This window comes from Amyelois transitella, chromosome 21 (genome assembly GCF_032362555.1).
Source record: "Amyelois transitella isolate CPQ chromosome 21, ilAmyTran1.1, whole genome shotgun sequence".
Taxonomy (NCBI): domain Eukaryota; kingdom Metazoa; phylum Arthropoda; class Insecta; order Lepidoptera; family Pyralidae; genus Amyelois; species Amyelois transitella.
The window spans coordinates 2,931,606-2,954,826 of NC_083524.1; the positions used below are offsets into that span (position 1 = coordinate 2,931,606).

At 35.3% G+C, this 23,221-nt stretch overlaps 1 protein-coding gene across 2 annotated transcripts in view; it reads right to left on the reverse strand.

Moving 5' to 3' along the window:
* LOC106136642 (protein kibra) overlaps window positions 1-23,221 on the reverse strand; it is a 70,062-nt gene that overhangs the window by 11,645 nt on the left and 35,196 nt on the right. For both annotated transcript variants that reach the window (XM_060950245.1, XM_060950246.1), the window contains 8 exons: window positions 7,461-7,569; window positions 4,805-4,979; window positions 3,198-4,043; window positions 2,948-3,083; window positions 2,049-2,154; window positions 1,714-1,815; window positions 1,258-1,362; window positions 845-962 (listed from right to left, as the gene is read on the reverse strand). In XM_060950245.1, the coding sequence (XP_060806228.1) occupies window positions 845-962; window positions 1,258-1,362; window positions 1,714-1,815; window positions 2,049-2,154; window positions 2,948-3,083; window positions 3,198-4,043; window positions 4,805-4,979; window positions 7,461-7,569 (1,697 nt within the window). The remainder of the gene's footprint in view (window positions 1-844; window positions 963-1,257; window positions 1,363-1,713; window positions 1,816-2,048; window positions 2,155-2,947; window positions 3,084-3,197; window positions 4,044-4,804; window positions 4,980-7,460; window positions 7,570-23,221) is intronic.

Consider the following 23,221-nt stretch of genomic DNA (forward strand, 5'->3'; position numbering starts at 1 on the left):
TGGGAAAAAAATGAGTAATGATGACAAGGTCTTAAAAACATATCTGAATAAAAAAACTGATTTAAATACATATGACCACGCTGTTGGGGAAAAAATGAGTAATGATGACAAGGTCTTAAAAACATATCTGAATAAAAAAACTGATTTAAGTACATATGACCACGCTGTTGGGAAAAAAATGAGTAATGATGACTTAAAACAATATATATATGTATGTATATGTACATAAATCAGTTTTTATCGTAATACAAAATAGTGACGTGCGGTTCCCGGCACCAATATAAAAAAATTTTAATGATGACTTAAAACAATATATATATGTATATGTACTGTACATAAATCAGTTTTTATCGTAATACAAAATAGTGACGAGTGCGGTTCCCGGCACCAATATAAAAAAGATTAGAACAATTTCATCACTTTCCCGTGGATATCGTAAAAGGCGACTAAGGGATAGGCTTACAAAATTAGGATTATTTTTTAGGCAAACCTAGTAGCAACCTGTCAGTATTAGAATCTCAATTCTATCATTAAGCCAAATAGCTGAACGTGGCCATTCAATCTTTTCTAGACTGTTGGCTCTGTTTAAACCGCAAGGGATATTGACGTGACCATATGTATGTATGAAAATAAAAACACTTTTAAGCGTGACGCCACACCTGAGTATTTTGTTAGTATCATTCACCTTATTTTATTGAAAGCTAGTTTAATTATAGCATTTATTTATATGATGGCATCCATGGGAAAGAGATGGAGTGGTTCTATTCTTTTTTGTATTGGTGCCGGGAACCACACGGCACTATTATTTTTTTACTTCAATTTAATTCATATTCTCCGCACTTACATTTCTGTATCTATATCAATGTAGAGGGCGTGCAAATTCCTCGCCCTCAAAATGCCGATCTCCAAAGCTGTCTCGTCGGGGCAGTATCGCAATTTGAGCTCAATTTGCGCACTGCTCACTGAAAGAAAGAGATAGAAAAAATGTAAAAAGGCATATTCATTTTGAAACTGAGATGAGAACACACAATATCTGCCGAAACACGATAAACTCCTTGGAATATACAAGAAAAAGGGAAAGAGGCGTGATTTTATGTATGTAATATACAAGAATTACCGCGAAAACGAAACGCGACACATTTAAACTCATCTCATATACTCAAGTGAAGTTTCTTAAAAAAACGTCTCCCAAGAAAAGCCGATACAAACATCAATGATATGATAAATATTATATTTGTTTGAATAAATTAATTTTACCTGCATTGGAGGCATCGTTCCCGGCCTGTGCCGCTTCGAACACCCCGGAGTCTCCAGCCACCGACTCATCACTAACTGCCGCTGATACCGATCTAGTGTTTGTGCCTGCAATTTAATAAAAAAAAATCAAGATAACGTCAAATGATGGTCATTAAAACGAAAAAAAAATAGAAGTATAGACACGTGTTTACGTAAAAACATCGTTGTTATAAAAGGATTTTACCTGCGTAACAAACAAAATGCAATCAAAATTATTTTTAATTCGCGTTCCATCTTTAAATTATGTACTCTTGTTCCAGCCAGTTTAGTACAACATTTAAAAAGAGATCACATAGGTACATTTTTTATTTTAAAAATTATATTCCAAATTTGTATAATAGGCATGTGAAATACATATGATTTATCGACATCGATAATGTTCTAAATGTAATTAAACAGTTATTTAGTAAGACTTACCACTAGATGAGGGAGTTCTGGGTGATAACGGTGGTGGTGGGGTTTCTGATATGGGTGACAGCGGCTCACTAGGCCGACCCGGTCCTTGTAACTGCACGGGTACTATAAACAAAAAAATATAAATTATATTTAAATATTGAAAATGTTTATACTTATTCAGTTTAACATCGTGGTTAATTAATGCACGTAAAAAAGTAAAAATTTGCTTTTCTTACGAAGTTAAGAAAACAAAATTATGGAATAGGTATACCTTGTATTTAATTTAAAAAAATGTACGCACACGTCTAGCTAAGCTCGCATATAAAAAAGAACTATAAAAATTAAATTAAACCTACTTGTAGCAATTCCAGTAACTTCGTTCAGTCCAGTAGCGACACCTATTCTCATTTCAGCCAATTTCTCCTCTAGTTCTCTATTCTGCTGCCGCCTTTGTCTTTCCACCTGAAAATCAATTTACATCATTAATCAACGAAGTAGTACTTGATAATTTTTGAACAAGGTAGCTTTTTCAACACCGGTGAAAATTTTTGAGCCTGTTTAGTTCATTTATCAACTTTTCAAAGAACATACTGAAATGAAATATGTTTTAACATTGTCTGTCATGCCTTTCAAATTGAGCGGTTAGCTGAAACTTATTTAATTTTTCTATATAAGTTTAATCCTATGTACTTCAAAAGTTATTCTAAAAATTATTATTTTTGTAAAAATTAAATAAAAAAATAATACTTTGACGTCTCCTCACACTATGACGAAAGTATTCTACAGTATAATTTTATCAATGAGATCATCTGTACATGACCTTTCACACTACAAAGTGAAAAGTGGTTTGACAGATTGCCGCCAAAGGCATGAAATTTGTCCTACAAATTGATTTAGATAGAGATAACATTCTAGTATAACAGTAGCGTGATTATTATTGAGCAAATAACTAGTTTGAACTAGTTCTAAAGTAATTTATTTTGCAGTTGTCTTATTACTGTAATACCTACTGTTTTGAATTTATTTCAGATTAAATTTTGAATGCTAATTTATACGTATTTGTTACACTTAAAATTCGTCGAGTATATTCATACGTTCATAGAGTTACTTTATTTTAAGTCAGTACACAACAAAAGATTTATCCAATAAAAGATTGAACATTTTCAAATAACACTTACAACTCAATTTCAGCAAGTAAAACATGGCATCTCATAAAATTTTCATTTATATCTGAAATCTTCATTAAGTCACTTACCTGGGTGTATGAAGGAGGAGGCGGCGGCGGGCTGGCTGATGATAGACTGCTTCTTGGAGACAGCGAGGGTTGAGACGGTGAGCTGCTGGCTCCGGGTGTAATGCTGTCCATTGTATAACTGGTACCACGTAATAATCTGTAAAAAAAAAACAATTATATTGTAATTTTTTTTCTTAATGTAATTTGTGCAAAATTAAAAAAAAATATATCCATTTTCAGAGATATATTTTTTTTAATACATTATATTTACCTCTCAACTCTCCGATGAAGATCCGCCATGTCGATAGGTTTGTCCGCTTGGAAAGAGCTCGCTAATTGCGGACCTCCATATATATCCGTAAAGCTAATCCCTGAGCTCAAAGACCCTTTGCTACTAGCCGTAGACAAGGACCCCAAACTCGAACTACTGGACACTGATAGCGTACTAGCCGACAACGTCTTCAACTGACCCTCCAATGTCGTCATCGATGTCAACGCATCCTTCAATTGCTGTAACAACAACTGCTTCTCCTCGTGTAACCTCAACCGATCAGCTATACACTTATTAGACATTTCAAACGCATTCTTCAAATCTTGCTCTAGCCTTTCACATTCAGATTGTATATCACTCATCTCCTGCTTCGATCGCGTTCTCGGAGTTATACTCCTCAGCTCCCTCAGCAGTTGCTCTTTCTCTTGGAATAACAACAATCGATCCTTGTCAGACTCCGCCTGACCAGGCTGCACCTTATCCTCTAAATCGGCCAATTGTTGCTGGATTTTCTGTATCCTTTTTCGAGCTTCATCGTATTGTAGACGAACTCGAGCCATTTCTGCTAGTCTTGTACCGATTGGTACTAGATCTGCGCAAAGATCGGTTTGCGAAGCGGTACTGAGCTTTTCTTGAGGTAGACTCAGCGTTGATAAGTCTGGAGACGCATCTCCGAACTGTAGCCTCGTCAAATCATCTTTTAGCTTGGCCAATGACTGCATGAGCACCGCTCTTTCCTTCTCCCCTGAAGTCAAAGATTTTTGTATATTCTTGAGCTCTGTCATAATCGCCTGAGCTTCGGTTATGTTGTAGCACCCTTGCTGTGAACTAATCTTTTGTTCCACTCTGAAATTGGAAACAAATATTTTAGACATGCGGTGACATTTTTACACTACATTAACATCATAAAAGGGATAATAGACATTGAAAATGCGCAGTTGCTCGTTACTTTACTATTCTTTAAGCTGTAAATGGAGATAATGGGCAAATCTAGGCAATAAATTAGAAAGTACCTAAGGGGCCAACTGAACTTATTCAAGTTCATTATGAGTAACCAAAATTTTATTCAGATCTGGCATTCTCGTGCTCTTTTTAGGCATATTTCCCTATTTGATATTCATTTTTGCGCAAATGTCAATTATTTTGTGTTCATGTACGGGTAACTAACAATTAAACTGAGGTACTACATAAGTAATGTGGAACTGTAGCCACTGCTTTAGTTTGGTTTAATACTCACAGGTTCTGATGGGGAAAAAAGATACAGAATCACAATTTTCGACAGATTTTAGCGCAATATTAACTGATAACAAGTACCCGGGAGTATCTAATAAATAAATGGGGCAAATTACACAGATTGAGTTTGCCCAAAGTAAGTTCGAGACTTGTGTTACGAGATACTAACTCAACGATACTATGTTTTATAATAAATACTTATATAGGTAAACATCCAACACCAAGGCCGATCAGAAAAAGTTCTTTTCTCATCATACCCTGGCCGGGATTCGAACCCGGGACCTCCAGTGTCACAGACAAGCGCACTACCGCTGCGCCACAGAGGCCGTCAAGTATGTGGCTTAAATGCTACTTCTAACTTGACATTTACTTACTCGGCAAGCGTGTCTACCCCCCTTCTAGCGCAGGCCACTTCAGCCCTCGCCTGCCTCAACTCCTTGCGCAACTGGGCGACCCTCCCACGGGCCTGTGTGACTTCAGCTCGCAACACTTCAGGGTCATGACGCGACGTTGTTGAAGTCGTCGTCATGGATGTTGTGGAAGAACATACTGAAATGTTTTTTTTTTAATGTTTTTATTGATCATCTAAGTGGTGCAGTGTTTGAACCCAATCTGATTCAATTGTGAAAATTTATGTTACGAATGCGGGTAAGAAGTAAGATGTGTAATGTTTTAGTGATCCCGTGACTTCGTAAAGTAAAAAATCCCGTTAATGCATGTTGTGTAGTGTGGAACCTTTTGTATAACCAACGTGTAGCAAGTTTACGTTTAATTAATTGCATTCATTTTATTTCAGTCCCCACGGAAAATTCGGAATACTCTATGAATATTATCCTTAAACTATAAATATTAAGAGCGGTTATAACTGTACTGTACATGTGCATTAACAGCTTTAAAAAAAGTGGTTCTCAGTTTGACTTTCGCTGAACCGATTTTGATGCGTTTTCAGGAAAGTATTTATTACCTGCAAAAAGTAAGGGAGGAGGTCCTTTTTTTTACAAAAGTTATAACATACTGTATATGTGTAGAAAATGCAAAGTGCGCTAGAAAGAGACGAAGAAATAAACTAAGTATTTTTTTCTATTCATCGATACTCTAACAAAGGCGCGAGCAATCACTTATTACTATTACATATTTACAGATAGTGCATAAATATGTGAAATTAGTATGCGCTATGTCTCTCTCATCTCGAGAACTTTTAAGATAAAGTTGTTTTTCTGTTTTATATTTTTTCAACGAACATAATTTATTTAACATTTATAGAATTCTGTTTATGCAAATATTTGCAGTGGCCAAGAATGCGAGGTAAAAAAAAACGTACGCTGACAACGAGTAAACAAGAAAATCATTTATTTCACAAGTAGTGTTGTCAAAACATCGATATTTAATAGTTTGTTGAGCTGCAAGGTCGGTCAGTTATCAATTAACGAACGTTTTGTTGACCATTCCCTATTTTTTTTTATGTTTGGCAAATTCTATCATTAAGCGAATGTGAATCTCATTTCTATCTATATTAAGCCGGGTAACTGGGCGTGGCCCTTCATTTTTTGATGACTGTTGGATCTGTCTACCCCGCAGAGGATATACACGTGTATATATGTTATGTTATATATACATCATGTTATTTTAAGAAATATGTATTATATATTCAATCATTAAGCCATGCAACTAAACGCGGTCTTTCAGTATTTTTGAAACTGTTAGTTCTATTCATATTCATTCTTTCTTAGAAACGTAACGGATAACGACGTAATATGTCTCTCTGTATGTATTTTAAGAATCATTGTGGATAAATATACAAATAAAATATTTATTGTTTCCTTAATGTTGTATAAAAGTATTCTTAAAACTATATCTCAATTAAGAATTGGTATGATTTTGTTGAATTATTGACGACGATATTTTTGTTGAAATTTTGTTTCTTACTGAATAAACATGGTAAGCATCTGTTTCATAAAACAAAGTTGGTTGCAGATAATAAAAAATTCTCTCCTCAAATTTATTAAATAATTTTTCTTTGCTTTTATCGTTTAAAAATATCTATCGATAACTATTTTTCCCCGCCCTAAGCTGGGTGTACACGCCCGGGCCTATTTGCAAACGTAATATTCTGCTGCGATTGTGCTGATTAAAATTTATAATGCGGCCCGAGAACCAGCCGTGTTATAATTTACGGAATTCTAAAGGGAATAACAACAAAATACAACTGCGTTAAAGAAAACTAACTAAATAGGTTTGTACATAGAAGTAGCGTCTGTTATTATTACATGATTATACATACATACATACATCAATCACGTCTATATCCCTTGCGAGGTAGACAAAGCCAACAGTCTTGAAAAGACTGATAAAAACCACGTTCAGCTGTTAGGCTTAACTATAGAATTGAGATTCAAATGGTAACAGGCAGCTAGCCCATCGCCTAAAAAGATTCCCAAGTATATAAACCTATCCCTTTATCGCCCTTTTTTTCCTTTTACATGGTTATAATAGTTAAATTTAAGTAATTCTTTCGAACTTTAGACGCGTCCTGACACTTTTTTACTCTAACAAAACGGAACAAATAAGCTTAATTTCATCCAGCTGAAAGTAGCACTGTACTCTAGACTGACTCTATATGACAAAGTTTTTCTTATTTATGTCTTTACTACTTACGGGGTATACAGAACCAACACTCTCGAAAGGACTGAAGTTGATCATGGTGTGCGTTCAACTTGATGTCTTAACGTAGTTAATATATAGAGTACCCGGTGGACCGAGCTTTGCTCGGTATACCAGAGATGGCGCTGATATAGTTTCTTAAAAAGCGGTTTTTAAAATGTTTATATATCTTGGGAACCAAGCTTTTCTCGAATCTAGGACCTTGATAAATCGATTCCTTGAGCTGAAAAGCCCCTAATCTGTAACTTTCATGAAAATCGTTGGAGCCGTTTCCGAGATCCTGATTATATATATACAAGAATTGCTCGTTTAAATATATTAGAAAATAGATAGATAGGACAGGCAGATGTGACGTCAAATGTTACTTACAGCTCGTTCTGGAAGCGCCCAGTGTTGATAAAGCGTTGTTCAGATGCTTGTACTCGTCCTGGGCTAGACACAACCTTTGTTTCTTCACATCGTACATCTCCTTCTTCGCCTGGGGACAAAGAGAGATACAAATCAATAAAAATAATTTAAAAACTTTCTGTTTTGGACTCTTGAAAGGAATCGATGTCGATCATACCCTATGGATATAGCTATATGGTGGCCTACCTCGACCTCGACCTCGCGTAGGATAAGGTTGATAATTTATATTTTGGAGACATGTAAAAAGGGTAAAAATTGGAAGGGGACGCATGTATCTTGTTAAATATGGTAGGTCAAGAGTGCCCAAACCGAGCTTGTATGAAAAGATGACTAGAAAAAAGGAAAAAAGACAAGGGTCGTGGCAATTGGAAGGATGTATTCTCTGTAGATATGTCCACCCCTCCGGGAAAGAGGCTTGATGTATGCACGAGAGGATGGAGGTGCCCACGAAAGTCTGAACCCTGACTACACTATGACCTGGGATGCTTTAGCTGTTACTACTGTGAAAATACCGAAGATCTGAAAGACTTCCAGATTCTTGGAGTTGACGTCGTAGGAGACCGCAAGATATAGCTTAAATGAATGTTGGAGGCTAAGACTAAGTTAATAAACTTTCAGCCCTATTTCAATCCAAAGTAAAGCTAAAATCCTTCCACAAAGATTTGTCTATACCATAGAATTCGTCTTACAATATTTCAATTTTATCATGAACTATCATTGTCTAGTAAACATGCTTTATTTTTACTATTAATTCATTCATGCGTAAAATAACGTCCATATTCCTCGCGGCGAAGACAGAGCCAGCATTTTTACCGTTTTTGCACCTAATCTGCCTGTTGTGTTGATTTCAGCCACGCTGTATTACAAATTAATTCAATCCCCACCATACTTATGTATAAAAAAAATATAAATTTCGTATGTCTGACTAAAGAAATTTCGTGGGATCTTAAGCGAAATCCCATACAAAAGCTAGTAAATACATAAACATATCTCGACTCAGCTATTTCATCTGGCCAATAAAAACACAAACATTAAAACTCCGTATAACAATTTATCAGTAGTCGGGTACCTATTACATCGATACGAATCCGAACGAGGCGAGTAACCCGACGCCCACAAATAAATCACACGAAACGCATATAACTCATACGAAATCTAATTTTATGACCTAAAAAACCGTATGCCTATCTGGCAATTGTTTGGATGGATGGATGATAATTATGGACAAGATTGAAATCACGGATTGATTACAGTCTTACACACGCGTCTAAAAAAATTCCGATTACGGACCGAGTGTACACAAAAAATTGTGGAGTAATTTTCGAAATTATCCCACCGCGATTAATTTTATGAAAATATACTTGATTTTTTACCTAGTCTAAGAGTTTTAATATTCGAACAGTAAGATTTACTGAGTATTTTTTTTTATGATTCTATTCATCATACGTTCAAAATGGTTATTATAAAAGCTCCATTTATTGTTTCTAAAAGAGTTTTAACAGACATAAGTGCCAAAATGGAACATCTAGTTTTAATAAAAAAAAACATATCTAGTTGTAAAACAAATGACGAATTAAACAAACGTGTGCTGATTATTTACACCGCATCACAAAAGCGGGTCAGGTTAGAAAAACATCGCAATTTGCCATCAAATATCCAATTTCTCAGCCTCCAAATGAGTGGTCTAAACGTGTTTCAACTAATTTCACACATCCATACGAAATTCACCGAGTAACATCCAAAATTATCATGTCGTTACAGCAGCTGAGTAGTTTTTGTGATGGACCATGAGCTAGTAACAAATGGCGAGTTTTTGCAAGGAATGCGGGCAAAAACTTGACGCCTTACATCCTTTTCTTTTCATTCGCTCATAAAGTCAGAATTAATCTTTACATTGATTTCTTTTTAAGTAACAAATAAGTAAAAATTTAAAAATTGATATTTACAGTAATAACTCTTAGAGAAGCGTTGAGTCTGCAGGCATGCTGCAGACGACTCCAGGTGCTAGGCGGACACTGCGGGAAGGTTCCATTCCGGCTCAAAACCTGCGTCGCCACGTAGCCTTGGCCTTCATAGTAAGCCACTTCAGACACCGGCACTAAACGCACTTCAGCCGAACGCATTTGACGCACTGACAGTATATTCTCATAAATAGCTTCATCTTCTAAATTCTGTCCTTCAGGGCACAAGCGGTAACCGAACTCGCGACTGATCTCCTCAAGATTAGCGTACTCGGGACGCTTGCGCATGTCTTCGAGGTTTTGATATTGGGGCTCATCCCGCACTTGCAAGCCGGCCGGCCTCGCAGAGGTAGGATCAACGCGGACGCCGTACTCAGGCTCTCGGACCATTCGGGCTAGCCGGCTGCTTCCGAAGCAGCCATGGCACCAGGAGTGTGAGTGTGCACCGGCGGACGCGGCTCGGGCACGAAACGTCGACTTTTCGGGCTCCGGTTCGGGGGGAGGCGGCTGGGACCACATCGTGAGGGCCGGCCGCGACGGACACATCTTAACCCCCAAAAGGGCGCGCGTCGACTGGCGCGGGCGCGCGCTGTTCGGATGGTGCGCAGTGGAATGCGCCCGCGCCGCCGAAAGAATGCAATCTCGGGCGCATTTCGGAGGTCGATCTCTCCGAAGAGCCGGGGTCCGGGGCCGCTCCCGCCTCCCGGGCCGCGGCCATCTGTCGTAATAAGTTCGTCGAATCGAAAATGCGGCCCGCCGAGGTGTCGGGCAGGAGCGACACGCTAACGGACCCTCGGTGACCCCGTCCCGTGTCCTGTACGCGAATCATCCGCATATTTGCATAAGTAATAACTGAATCGTCCGAGCGCATTAGCCGCAAAATTCCGCTTGATTAGACCCGCTTATGAAAGTTATGAGCGTCATAAGCACGTTAGCTATTTAGTAGCGCTTCGTTAACGGCGACTATAAACAATTGTCGTAATCACTGTAATTCAGTAAAGCAGCGGCGGCGACAGCGCCGCGGAATGCAAAAAGATGGCCTTAGCACATGTGGCGGCGACGGTCGCGGCGTCCAGGTGACGCGTGCAGTAATTATCGCGATTTTCTCAGATTTTCCACGTAATCCATTTACGCTTTTTAATGGCACCCCGCGAGAGACGCGGGGCGAGAAACCTGCATCTGTGCGCCACTGTGCAGGTAGACGCGCATTTTTGTTCCGGAATTCCTTTACATGCATTTGCAATCTTGTCCTGGGCCAAGTTCGTAAATGCGCTATACAAGATGCACTGGAGGCGGAGTACGGCCTTTTGAAACGGCTTGCTAACTCGCTGTCCGAGATATAATGAAATAGGCATAACTTGTTAATTAGTTAAGTGCACTCGGTCTAGGCTAAACCTATTCTCACGCAATTCTTACTAGAGCGGTTTGAATTTGTTCTGGTCGAGTAATTTCAAAGCGGCATTATTTAATACGGTTTTAATTTATCTGCTGATAATTTACGTATGTTCATAATATTTTATCGGAATTTTGTTGATTAAACGAACAAATTCAACAAATAATATTTGTAATCAAGAATGTAAAGTGAACTATTAAAAAGTAAAACAGATAAAGACCGACATAATTTGGCCGTATGCCAAAATTCCTTCGTGGTATTCCAAACTAATAGCTTTTAAAACATCGGATGTTCAGGTAAACACAAAAATAACAAACTATTGGAAGACTATTTGAAATATTCACTTGTATCATAAGGCCAAAACACATTAAATACATATAATAATAAACCCGCTTGACCTAAACTTTTGTTCTGCCTTTTGGATGCTTTTGTTATTAAATTAATAAAATAATAATACGTTCACCAGTTTTTCTGTTGCCTATATTATATATAATATATGTTTCTATATGTATGTATATTAAATATTTCTATTGCCTGTTATAAACGTTCTTCTCTTGGAAATTTTATATCTTTTCAATGGAAATAAAATATATACAAATCACACAGATTGAGCACAATGAAGTTCAAAACCTGTGTTGTAGTAAGGAAAACCCAAAATCTAGTTTTCAATTATGACTTGGCCGAGGATCGAAAATGATACCTCAAGTTTTAATCCAAAAAAAAACATTGCCACTGCGCCAGAGGCCGTCCAATTGTAAATCAATAGTAAACCGGGGCAGGATGTAAATTACTTTTAATAATTATTTTCTTAATGTTGGAATCTGTTTTGCTGTGGGGGTTTCGAGCATCTGCCTCCCCTTAGACCGGTTGTTTTTCGACCCAGTCTCCGCCTTTTATCTCTTTCTCACCAGTGACTAACAGATGTACTTCTATCTCCCTCCCGCACACGGCTACGGAACTAATTTAACGCCTTTTTCTTTTCATTGCCTATCTGCTGTATACGGCCAGCATTTGTACAGATTCCCTTTAAAATTGTATTTTATTTCATGACGTAATCTTTTACGCGGATAATTAATTAATGTATGTCTGATAAAGATAGTCTAGTGTCTTCTTTTCGAAATCTCGGTTAAAAAGCTCCTTCTCAGGCCACTATGATAAAACTCTATTTATTATGAACTAATTAAACTCGAAATAATTTCTACTATACGTAAAAACACACAAACATGTAGTCCTTTTGGTGATCATATAATACTTGATATCCTAATAATCAAATATAATGTACAGGAAATTAAACACTATTTTAAGCTCCAAAGTACCAAGTACGAGACTTGTGTTACGGGTAACTAATCCAAGATACTACATATTGTAATACGTTCTTATTTATACTTAAAGTTAGCGCATCCCAAAGTTCCTCTGCACACGACAACTTATCGTACAAACCCAAATATTCCTCACAATCCAAATACCTATACAACGCGTCGAGTAATTTTGCTAGTCGCAAAATTTACTCTTTATTTCGGCATATGATATATGAGATGATATGAGAAACTCAAAAATTCCTCAACATTCAAAAGACTATAACTTAAGGTCGTAAAAGATACCTGATAGAACTGACGATAAAATAACTAGCTCAGGTAAATTTTTAAACTTAAGTCTTAAACTTTCTTTGCACACATTTACCTACTTCGGCAACTGATAGAAAAAAAAACTCCGACTAAACCAAAGACAATGCCTCGAAGGTCGTACTAGATACCGGTATGGCTGTATATCCAAAATTCAACCTGCCTGCGTTTTGTTTTTATTGCCCGAAGCGGCTGGGATGCGATTAAAATTCCTGGGATGTTTTACGCCTCCCGTGGCTTGGCCATCGGTCAGTGTAGACCCGGCATTTCTTTCTTGAATTCAGATTTAGAAGTGAGCACTTATTCGATGTTAAAGGAATGGTTTTTCGAATGTAAATAATAAAAAAAAAATCAATATTTTGAATAGAAAATGTATGTTTTCTTTTATTTTGTTTTGTTTGTAAAAATTGGTTTGAATTACTTTTAGAACAGTATTTTTTTATTGAAATAAATTTGTTCCAATGAAATAATTATTTTTTCCATTCATTTAGTAATTATTTAGGAAACAAAATTGATTCTTGCATTCCTTAGCGAGTAGGAAAACAACATAATTTCTTTTGATCAATTTTTACATCTTTATTTTCACTATTACCATATAAATTTTATGTCTTAATTATCCAGTAAAAGTAAATCAAGAAGGTTTAGACAATACATAAATAAAAAGAAAAACAAAATTTATTTTTCAATATTATTGTCATGTCTATATCTTAACACCTCTACAGGCCAAGTCAGGCTCCGTCGAGAGCAATCTCCTGCGAGAAGCGAGCCCACGAGCAGCCGACATTACCATATTATAAAGATGATTGCCATTACAACATAATACCACGCCACGGTACTGACGGTACGCGACACTCGAATTGTTGGGGGAAATATATGTTCGAATAAAAAAATATGTGTACCTATGGATTTTACGTCTCGTCTTTACTTTACGGCTAGCTAAAAAATCAATGTTCCGCCAGATGGCTTAATGACATAACAGAGATTCAGAAAATGAAGTGAAGAAGCTTTTTTTTAATAAATACTGTAGTAGAGTTATCATGAAGTCCAAAATAATACCACGCCGCGATATTTAATAAAACATTATGTACTCTTTATAAACAGGTACATTTAATGCAAGTAAACACTCAAGTTTTAAGTAAGTATAATAAATAGGTAAACATATTTTAAAATTATGTATTCCTTTTGAAGTACTGCATAATGCACAGAACTGATGATTACTTAACAAGTCCAAAAAAATTTTTTTTTTAAATATGGCTTGATTCTCTAAAATTATTCTCGCTTAATATTTTTCACGGCAGACGTAACGTACGTACGATTCTAATCACGAAAAAGTGAAAAACATTTATGATTATACAAAAAAAAATGTTATTTACGTTCTCATGACCGATTTCTATGGAAGAAACGGTCTAAATATGAACACAAATATTATTCTAGCATGTTCTTAGAAGATACGTGACAGAAAATTCACTATCTGTGGAACCATGCTATGCGTGATTTGAACCCACGACTGTTGTTTCGAATTCCATTATCATAACCTCCAGACCAAATCGAGGTAATTCAACATAGCGAAAGAAAGGATCTATTGATATACTTTGTATGTTTATATATTAACTAAATTAACATGTATTTTACATGCATACATAAAATATAGTATAGGTATCATAATAATTATTATTTCACATATAAAACAACATCATAAATATTACATTTAAAATGCTAAGTCATATTTTATATTCACCAAAACAAAAAAATTGTACTTACTTAAAATATGTACAAATCATTTTCTTCATTACTAAGAAAAATTTATATGGTTGTACACCACTACAGAACATTAATAAAAAGTCTTCAAGACCATAGGGACGCGTCATAACTCCTTTCATCCTTTACAAAGAAATTCGCCGAATTTAATATTAATATACTGAGCCCAAATGCAGTCTAGCGTTACATACGATTATGCTCTGAGAGAGAAAGAAAAAGAAAAAAAAACATAAAATTAAAAAAAAAAGTACAAAAAATGTACGAGAGGCGCGGGCGCACGAAACTCGCATTTTGACGTATTCGTTTTTTATACTCATATTCTTATTATTGGACCCAGCGCTCCCGGTGTTACGGGCGCGGTATGCGCCACAGACACATGACAGCTTAGACGCGGCACAAACATTTTATTTATTCCATTATTGAAAAAGAACTGTGTTGCACTTGATTTGCTGCTTCCAAGTTAAGACGTGTAATTAAACTACCAACGAACGTCGCATAAAAAGACAATAACGCTATAAATGAATTGCTGTTATTCTATAGCATAATTGTAATGAAAAACTTACTGTTGCATTTAGCAATACTAACATTTTATTGTCAATAATGAGTGTTACCAACAAAGTTCTTCAACCAGTGATCAATGCTATAAATATTTTTGTAGCAATCAAACCATCACATTGGAACGCTAATCGCCATCATGGCGGCTATTACTAGATAATTGCGCGTTTTAAAATTTATGAAACGCATTCATCACTTGTTCTGGCTGTGTAACAATTTCGCTAAAACCCTTTATCAAAACACTCCGAATCAATTAACATAACTGTTATAAGATATACGACGCTTTCGTGAAATACCAAACTGAGTTCGTAATCGAATACTTAAGTATATATATATATACATATATATATACATATATATACATACATACATATTATCACGTCTATATCCCTTGTGGGCCAGACAGAGCCGACAGTCTTGAAAAGACTGATAGGCTACGTTCAGCTATTTGGCTTAATGATGGTGTTAAGATCCAAATAGTGACAGGTTGCTAGGCTGTCGGCTTTAAGAATCTTAAGTTTATAAGCCTGTCCCATAGTCGCCTTTTACGACATCTATGCGAAAGAGATGCAGTGATCCTATCTTTTTTATTTAATATTAAATTTTGTAAAAAAAAAAGCTTCGGGTTTTTTTGTATTAAATTTTGGCTACTTATATGGTAAAAAATGTTTAAATCTAAAATTTAAAAGAAGTTTTAATAGTCTTGTAGAATATACTTATTAAAATATATTAATAAGAACAGATAGATAGCTATCACGAATATTGATACAGAAATACTACTGTTGCATTTACTAACTTCAAGCATCCAGCACTTAGAGAACTAAAACGCATCAGTAATAGTCAGTTATGCAAAGGTTTATTCAAAAAATCTACCTGAGCCCTTTGAATGTAAACACTTGTGGAATTTGAAAAAAAAAAAACCAAGTTGGACACCTCGTGAGAAATGGGCGAAAAAAAAATTGAAATTCCCTAAGGATGGGAATATTTGGTTCCTGGAATTCGCGTGCTCGCCACGTTTTGTGTTGTATATAATAGAAGCCATTGTTGGAGATGGATTGCATAGGATGCAAGACTTGATTTCCTGATTGTTCATGATCATACCTCTAAGTATGGAGAGTTTCTCCAACTACAAAAACGAAAAATATTAAAATATAGGACTAGAGTAGATCTAGAGTTCATTTTAGCCACTAAAATTAATGTTTACAATGTGGGAATGTCTCGTATGAAAAAATTGTATCTGAATTAAAATATATCATTTTAATTCTGATATCATATCATTTTGTTTTAACTGCTCACAGCTTTCAATAAACTTTTATATCTTTATTTTTACAAAAAGACATATAATTATAATATTAATAATAGAATTTATTTATGATGTCTAGATTTAATTAATAAAGAATATTTACATATAATTTGTTTTAGTTTAAATAATTAAATGAATTGACTAATACACGTATTATGATGAAGATTACTACATATAATTAAGCATTCGACAAGAAAAAAATATGACAACACAGGTAAGCAATAGTAACCATTACATTAATATAATAACTACGATTCTTTTTAAGGTTACCATACATTTTGACATTGAATTAAAGTATACATTAATTCAATGTCAAAATGTCAATCCAAAAATAGGAAGAGATTTTGCTCACACAAATTACACTTGAGTCGAAGAACTAATAAATCATTCGGTTGGTCTATCCATGAGACAACGTAATGTCGCTACCCGCAGGGCGATGTGTTAAGATGTATTTTATGACTATGTTGAAACCAGTGAATCAGTCAAATAGAAGACACCCTTCAATGTTATAAAAATGATTTATATAATACTTTATGTATCTAACATAAATAGAGTTATGAAAAAGTTAAACCTAGATTATAAGGTTTTTAAGCAAATAAATATTCGTTTATACTTATATATTAACAAACTTATTACTGTAACGTCAAGTGTTTAACGTGTTTACCTTTTTTTACAAATAGATGCATAAAATAAAATAAAATACATGTGACTGAAAAATATCACTTATACTCTTGTTTTATTGCATAATATGCAATCCTAAATCTACATTTGACATATTTTAAGATACCGGAATGATTCACGCCTTTGACATTATACGCTCAGCACTTAAAAAGTCTTTTACAAATTGTCCATCGAGTGATTCAGAAGGTAAAGTCACGAGTTTTTAATACTTTAATATCTCGGTATATGCTATTCGTGATCCCGCAGTAACCCACAACCCATTATCAAAGGCGTCCAATAATGTTGTTATAGTGACTTCTTAACTCGGGATTCTTCTTCTAGGCAATGACCTAGTTGCCTGTCACTTTATAAATCTCAATTCCATCTTTAATCCAGCTGAATGTGTCAATATTAGAGTTGTGTATAACAAAAAAAAAAACATTTCGAATTTAGAACGAGTCGCTATGTTGTAAAAACATTAAAAAAAATCCAATAAAAATATTTTAAAACAAAAATAAGCATTCCATTTTTCAATTGTTTTTGAAATAAGAACGCTCTCAGAATGGCGTAGTACACAAGCGTATGAAATATAATTGTACAGCAAGGGCCGTCTCGGAGGTCGTTCATTGCACGCGGACGCGTCCAGAGAATACACTCTCGGGTTACCGGGCGCGATCGGGGACGTGGGACTATGTTGTCGATTATATCCGGGACAAATTTGAAGTTGCAAAAGATTATATTGACGGCCTCTGTGGCGCAGCGGTAGTACGCCTGTCTGTGACACCGGAGGTAGCGGGTTCGAATCCCGGCCAGGGCATGATGAGAAAAGAACTTTTTCTGATTGGCCTGGGTCTTGGATGTTTATCTATATAAGTACATATTTACATATTTATTACAAAATATAGTATCGTTAAGTTAGTATCTCGTAACACAAGTCCCAAACTTACTTCGAGGCTAACTCAATCTGTGTAAATTGTCCCGTATATATTTATATCGACAAGCCTGTATGAAGAAAATGACGAATGTAGATGAAGCGAAAAGGTGTGCATACAGCGGGGACCGTGGCAAGTTGAAAGATTTCCAACAAAGAGAGTGAGAGAATAATCATGTAGAGAATCAGAAGCGAGTTAGGAACACCGTTTGGATTTGTCAATAAGGTGGATTTAAATTGTATGAGGAGGCATCTCTTAATTACGACTTCAGATTTTTCATCTTTTAAAATGAAATTTTCGAAAACAACTTGAGCTCGTTAATCTTTAAAGATTTTTTTTTATGTCCCGCAAAACCTCAACGTGTGCGCATGTGAAGCAAACGCGATTTTATGACTTGGTGTAACATTAGCTGGGCTGCAACAATGGGCACGCGCTGAGGTCGCCACCAGAGGTCGAGGACGAGGCGTACCCGTCCTTCACGAGGCATTCGAAAGAGGTTTTTAATTTTTAGTCCTGGCAATTTTAGAATGATTCGTTCAAAAGTGGTTGATTTTTAATCCTAGCATTTTTTAAATTTTTGAAAAATTCATTCGACAGTTTTTTATTTTAAATAGTTCTACCCTTTTTTCTTAGACCTAGTGGTATTCGAGACAATTGTTTGTCCGGATAATTTAAAAAAAACTTCCGATTTCGAATATTGAAAAGGAGACCCGCTTTTAGTTGAGGACGAGGCGTTCTACCTTCACCGTTTGAATTTAGAACGAGGTAAACGAAAGAAGTTTTAAATTTTTAGAATTGCCAAATTTTAAGGAATACTTTGAATTAAAACTTAATGTAAGATTCTCTATACCCGAATCCTGTTACTGCCTAGATAAATCATATTCTCACGTAAAAAAAACTAAAACAACACTGACAAACAGTACAAAGGAGTTAACCGATGAATCTCAAACCACAATTTATAAAATAATAGGTACGATATAGATAAGCGCTAACATTGTATTCATAATACTCATCTTAATAACGACTACCATTAGCATATTGATAAGTCTTAGCGGTTGTTACTTAAGACATAGGTACGTCATACAAGCATTCCTAAGCATAAATAAGAACAAATAATACCTCCAACTCAACATCAATTAAAATTCCTTTTAAGAATTTAAGAACTATCGTCGAATAAGGTTTATTATGGCGAGTAAATTTAAAAGTGTTGCCAGAAGTGTTGCCGCAAAGTTATAGTATCGATAGCTTTTTATAGTGTCGACATCTCAACCTGTAACAAAACGAGCCATCGATGAAAGCTTTTTTTTGTTACTGGTCTAGAACCACTTCTATTTGAAATAAAACGAACATTGAAATATATGTTACTATCGATAGTATCAGAAGCACATCTCATATTGCACATTACTATCTTTTATGTTGTACAAGCTGTTATCCGCGACTTTGTACGCTTTAAACCTCTTGAAATTTTAACTTATTATGTTTTTTTTTACAATTATTAGCAAAGTTGCATGATATTTCTGCATAACTTTCATATGTAATATAACAAGAATTGCAGATTAGTACAATACATAAATATAACTTTAATAGTCATCTTGGTTCTATAATATCATCTCTCAATATGAACGAACCTCGAATCTATCGTCATCAAATTTCCGAATTCATCGACAGTCAAACTATCGATAGTTCAACAACACTAGTTGCCAGTAAAATGCGACATGCTGTCATCCGCTTATGATTGAAGCAAGGAAAGTCACATTCCGATGCCCAGCCGTGGGCATTATTAATATACCAAAGAATTTCGAAGGCCGGGAGGCGGCGGACGAAATTGTATTGTATCTTCAAATATTTTAGTCGCGTGGCTCATTGAAATTAAAGCCCTTTATTTGGTATTCATAACATAGCGGTCAAATTCTCAGGTGACGTCTCTATGGATTTGATTACGACAACATTTTTCAGTTTTGTGTCAATTTCCATGTCCATTATCACTACATAGTATAAAACAAAGTCGCTATTTTAGTCTGTTTGTCTGTATGCTTAAATCTTTAAAATTACGCAACGGATTTTGATGCGGTTTTTTGTAACAGGTAGAGTGATTCAAGAGGAAGGTTTTTATGTACCTAATAACATTTATAATTTTGCACCCGTGCGAAGCCGGGGCGGGTCGCTAGTTAGATATAAAACAAAAGAGCAGAATATTTAAGATAGATCTACAGAAGTAATCCAAAAGAAATTAAAATTATATTTTTTAACGTTTTTAACCTCGATACATAAAGAAACAAAGCGATAAATTATTATTAAAACACACTTTTTTCCCAAATAAAATTACAAAAAACAATGCGCATTTCTCCGCCGAGCTCTTAGACTATACGAAGAAACTTGTTTTATTTTTATTCTGGTTTATGGTAAGGATTTACAAGGACGGGCTGCCGTGTTACGCGGCCAGCATCAGACGCTAAACGATTCTTTGTGTATATTTTAGTGAGATTTTAGTGACTTATTGTTGTCGATTTTTCACACTTTGACTGGACTATTTTTCTTTTTTCAAATGGAGACTTTTTATGGTCTTAAACTTTTTTTTTGGTACAGCATAATTTTATGAATGTTACTGGCTGTTATTAGAAGCAATTTTAAACATTTTTATTTGATCGATAGATAATAAAAATAATTCCCTTACTTTATCGATGTAACTTAAAAGAACGGAAATTATTCTGTACTTTACTGTTTAATTTTTGTCACGGTAGGTTTCGACTACACTTTTAATACAAATCGATAGTAGTTATAAGTTACTATGGTAACATTGTTTATCCAAGGGTTAACTTATACACCTTTAACCCTCATGAGGGTTAGATTACACCCTAAAATTAACCTACCCAAACAGTTATTTGAAGAAAGTTACAACACAACGTGTAAGTGTTGCCATGTTAATTAATTAACGTTTAAATTGTTTTTTATTTCTTTTAACATTCTAAGTACTATTGTTAATAAAGAATTGATCATCTAACATTCACAATGGCCTATAGTTCTCTACAACGGTTGCGGAGGTCAGATGAGAAACGCTTCATGTAAAAACCTGACTTACCCAATCTGAAATAGATTTTATTACGCAAAATGGGGATGGTCTAAAAGGCGCCCCCTGGGCTCCTCTCCAGAAGATGTAACCGGGGTGTTTTTTTATTTTATTTGTTTAGCGAAAGGTTTTTACATTTTTTTTATTTACTTATTTATCATTAACATCGATACTGATAGTCACAAGAAACAAAATTACAAAAGTTCTGACCATTTTTTATGATTTCTTTTGGATACAAAATAGACCAAGAGGCTGGAACGCCAGGGGAAACTGTCAATACAGGACAAAAAACTAATACCAGCGTTATTATTTCTGCCAGCCCTGATAAATTCTCGCCTCTGGCCCAAGCAATTAGTACAGTTTCGTCCACATCTCCCCCCACAATTAGTAGGCATCTGAAAATGTGCAATTTGCTGTACGGTAGCTGACTGCAACCGTACGATAATTATTTAAATGGTACAAAAACTGTTGGACGAGATAAACTGGGTTTACACGAGTCAATTGAAGTGTTAGCGTTTCGCTTATATTTTTGCTCCATGACACTGGTTGGTCGCAAAAGTCTGTTAGTTTTTTTTTTATTTGTTTCGTCATATACCATCGCCATCCCCCTTTTAGTCTGACCTAACGCACTTGAATTTGTTTTTTGTTACAAAAGCTGACCCAATTTCTACTTTTCTTGTATTTAAGAGTTATCTCTTGTCGGTGGAGTGTGGAGCGCCCTCCATTCATCTCTTTTCCCTGAATTTGAAGGATGAATAATTTTCCCCGTACTTTTTTTCACATTCTCCATTATTTCTTTGCTCCTTATAGTTGCAGCGTGATGTTATATAGCCTTAAGCCTTCCTCTATAAATGGTCTATTAAACGCAAAAAGATTTTTTCAATTCGAACCATTCCTAAGATTAGCACGTTCAAACAAACAAACTCTTCTGCTTTATAACATTAAGTATAGATTGGTCTTTCTCTTCCATAAGTTTCACAAATTTTTCCATTTCCTATTACTTGGAAAAAATCTTCTCCTATTCCTAAAATTTAGAACATAAATGACTTCAATGAGTATTGCAAACTTTTTTGTAAGTAACATACATATGTAAATAATATCAGGCTCTTTACCGGAGTGGCACTGACTAAATTATGCAACTTGTCATGATCCTGCTACTATATCCCTGTATACATCGTATAATTACAATATAATGTTTCAAATAAAATATGCGTAGGTAGTTTCTATAAATTTAGGCACGTAGATATCTACTAATAACAAAAAAAATAAAACCAACTATCTATCTACGTTATTGAAATGACAGTTGGGAATCCAACGGAAACCGCCGTGACCTCTCAACCCGGCCGGCCACATTTTTATGAAATGGCCGACCGCTTATGATACGCATTCCACGGCTCAATAAGATACTTGATATTGCTAGTGTTGTCACTGACATTATCGATAGTTTTCTAACATTCACGAGAGCCGTGTTATTCCCGGCAATAGAAAAAAGAATAGGACCACTCCCTCCCTATCTTTCCCATGGATGTCGAAGGAGACTACGGGATAGGCTTATAAACTTGGGGTTCTTATTTTAGGCGACGGGCTAGCAACCTGCCAATTTATTTGAATCTCAATTCTATCACTCAAGCCAAACAGCCGAACGTAGCCTATCAGTCTTTTCTATGGCTCTGTCTAACCCGCAAGGGATATAGACGTGATTATATGAATATATGAAGAGAATGAAGATCACCTGTTTGTCATAAATTTTATCACCCCGAATTAGAAACTATAAAAGAACACTATAAATACCTACATTATTACTTTTATTGAGTCTTTTCCTCCACTTCTACAAGTAAGTGTTCTTTTAGTCTATGCCTTTTCATCCAGACTCCCATAAATTTTAAATTCCTTTGGAACACGTGTGACTACTGTCATATGTATGGAATGCGAAGTATTTCTTACACAGGATCAAGATCTCAATAAAGAAGCTTTAAAGTAGTATAATAAAAATATTTTTAGAGTACTCACTTAATTATTATCTTTATTAATGAAAGAATTCAGACTGAATCATCTTTACGACGATTTAAATAAGTAGGATATGTATAGAATTTTTCTTTGATAGCATCGTTGTCAAGTAGAAAAGAATTATAGTAACAAAAGATGTATGCGGAAATCGTATTATGTGGAAAGATTTTATGTCTGCCAACATTTGTTTAAAAAAACATCTTTCAGTACCATAAATGAAACAATAATATCCCTTTTTTTTATTATCTCGTATCTCGAATAAAGTGAATTAAAAAAAAACAGAAGCCATAAATTTTATTGTAACCTAAAATTTTGAGCACAATTCGCATTTGAATCATTTTAATAAGAAATGACTTAATCATCGCATCATTATCGTAACAGTGCAAGTCACGTGCAAAAGTGCAGTTAACTCAAATCGATGATGCTCCCGGGCGGCGTAATTGAATGAATTTAATTGAATGTAT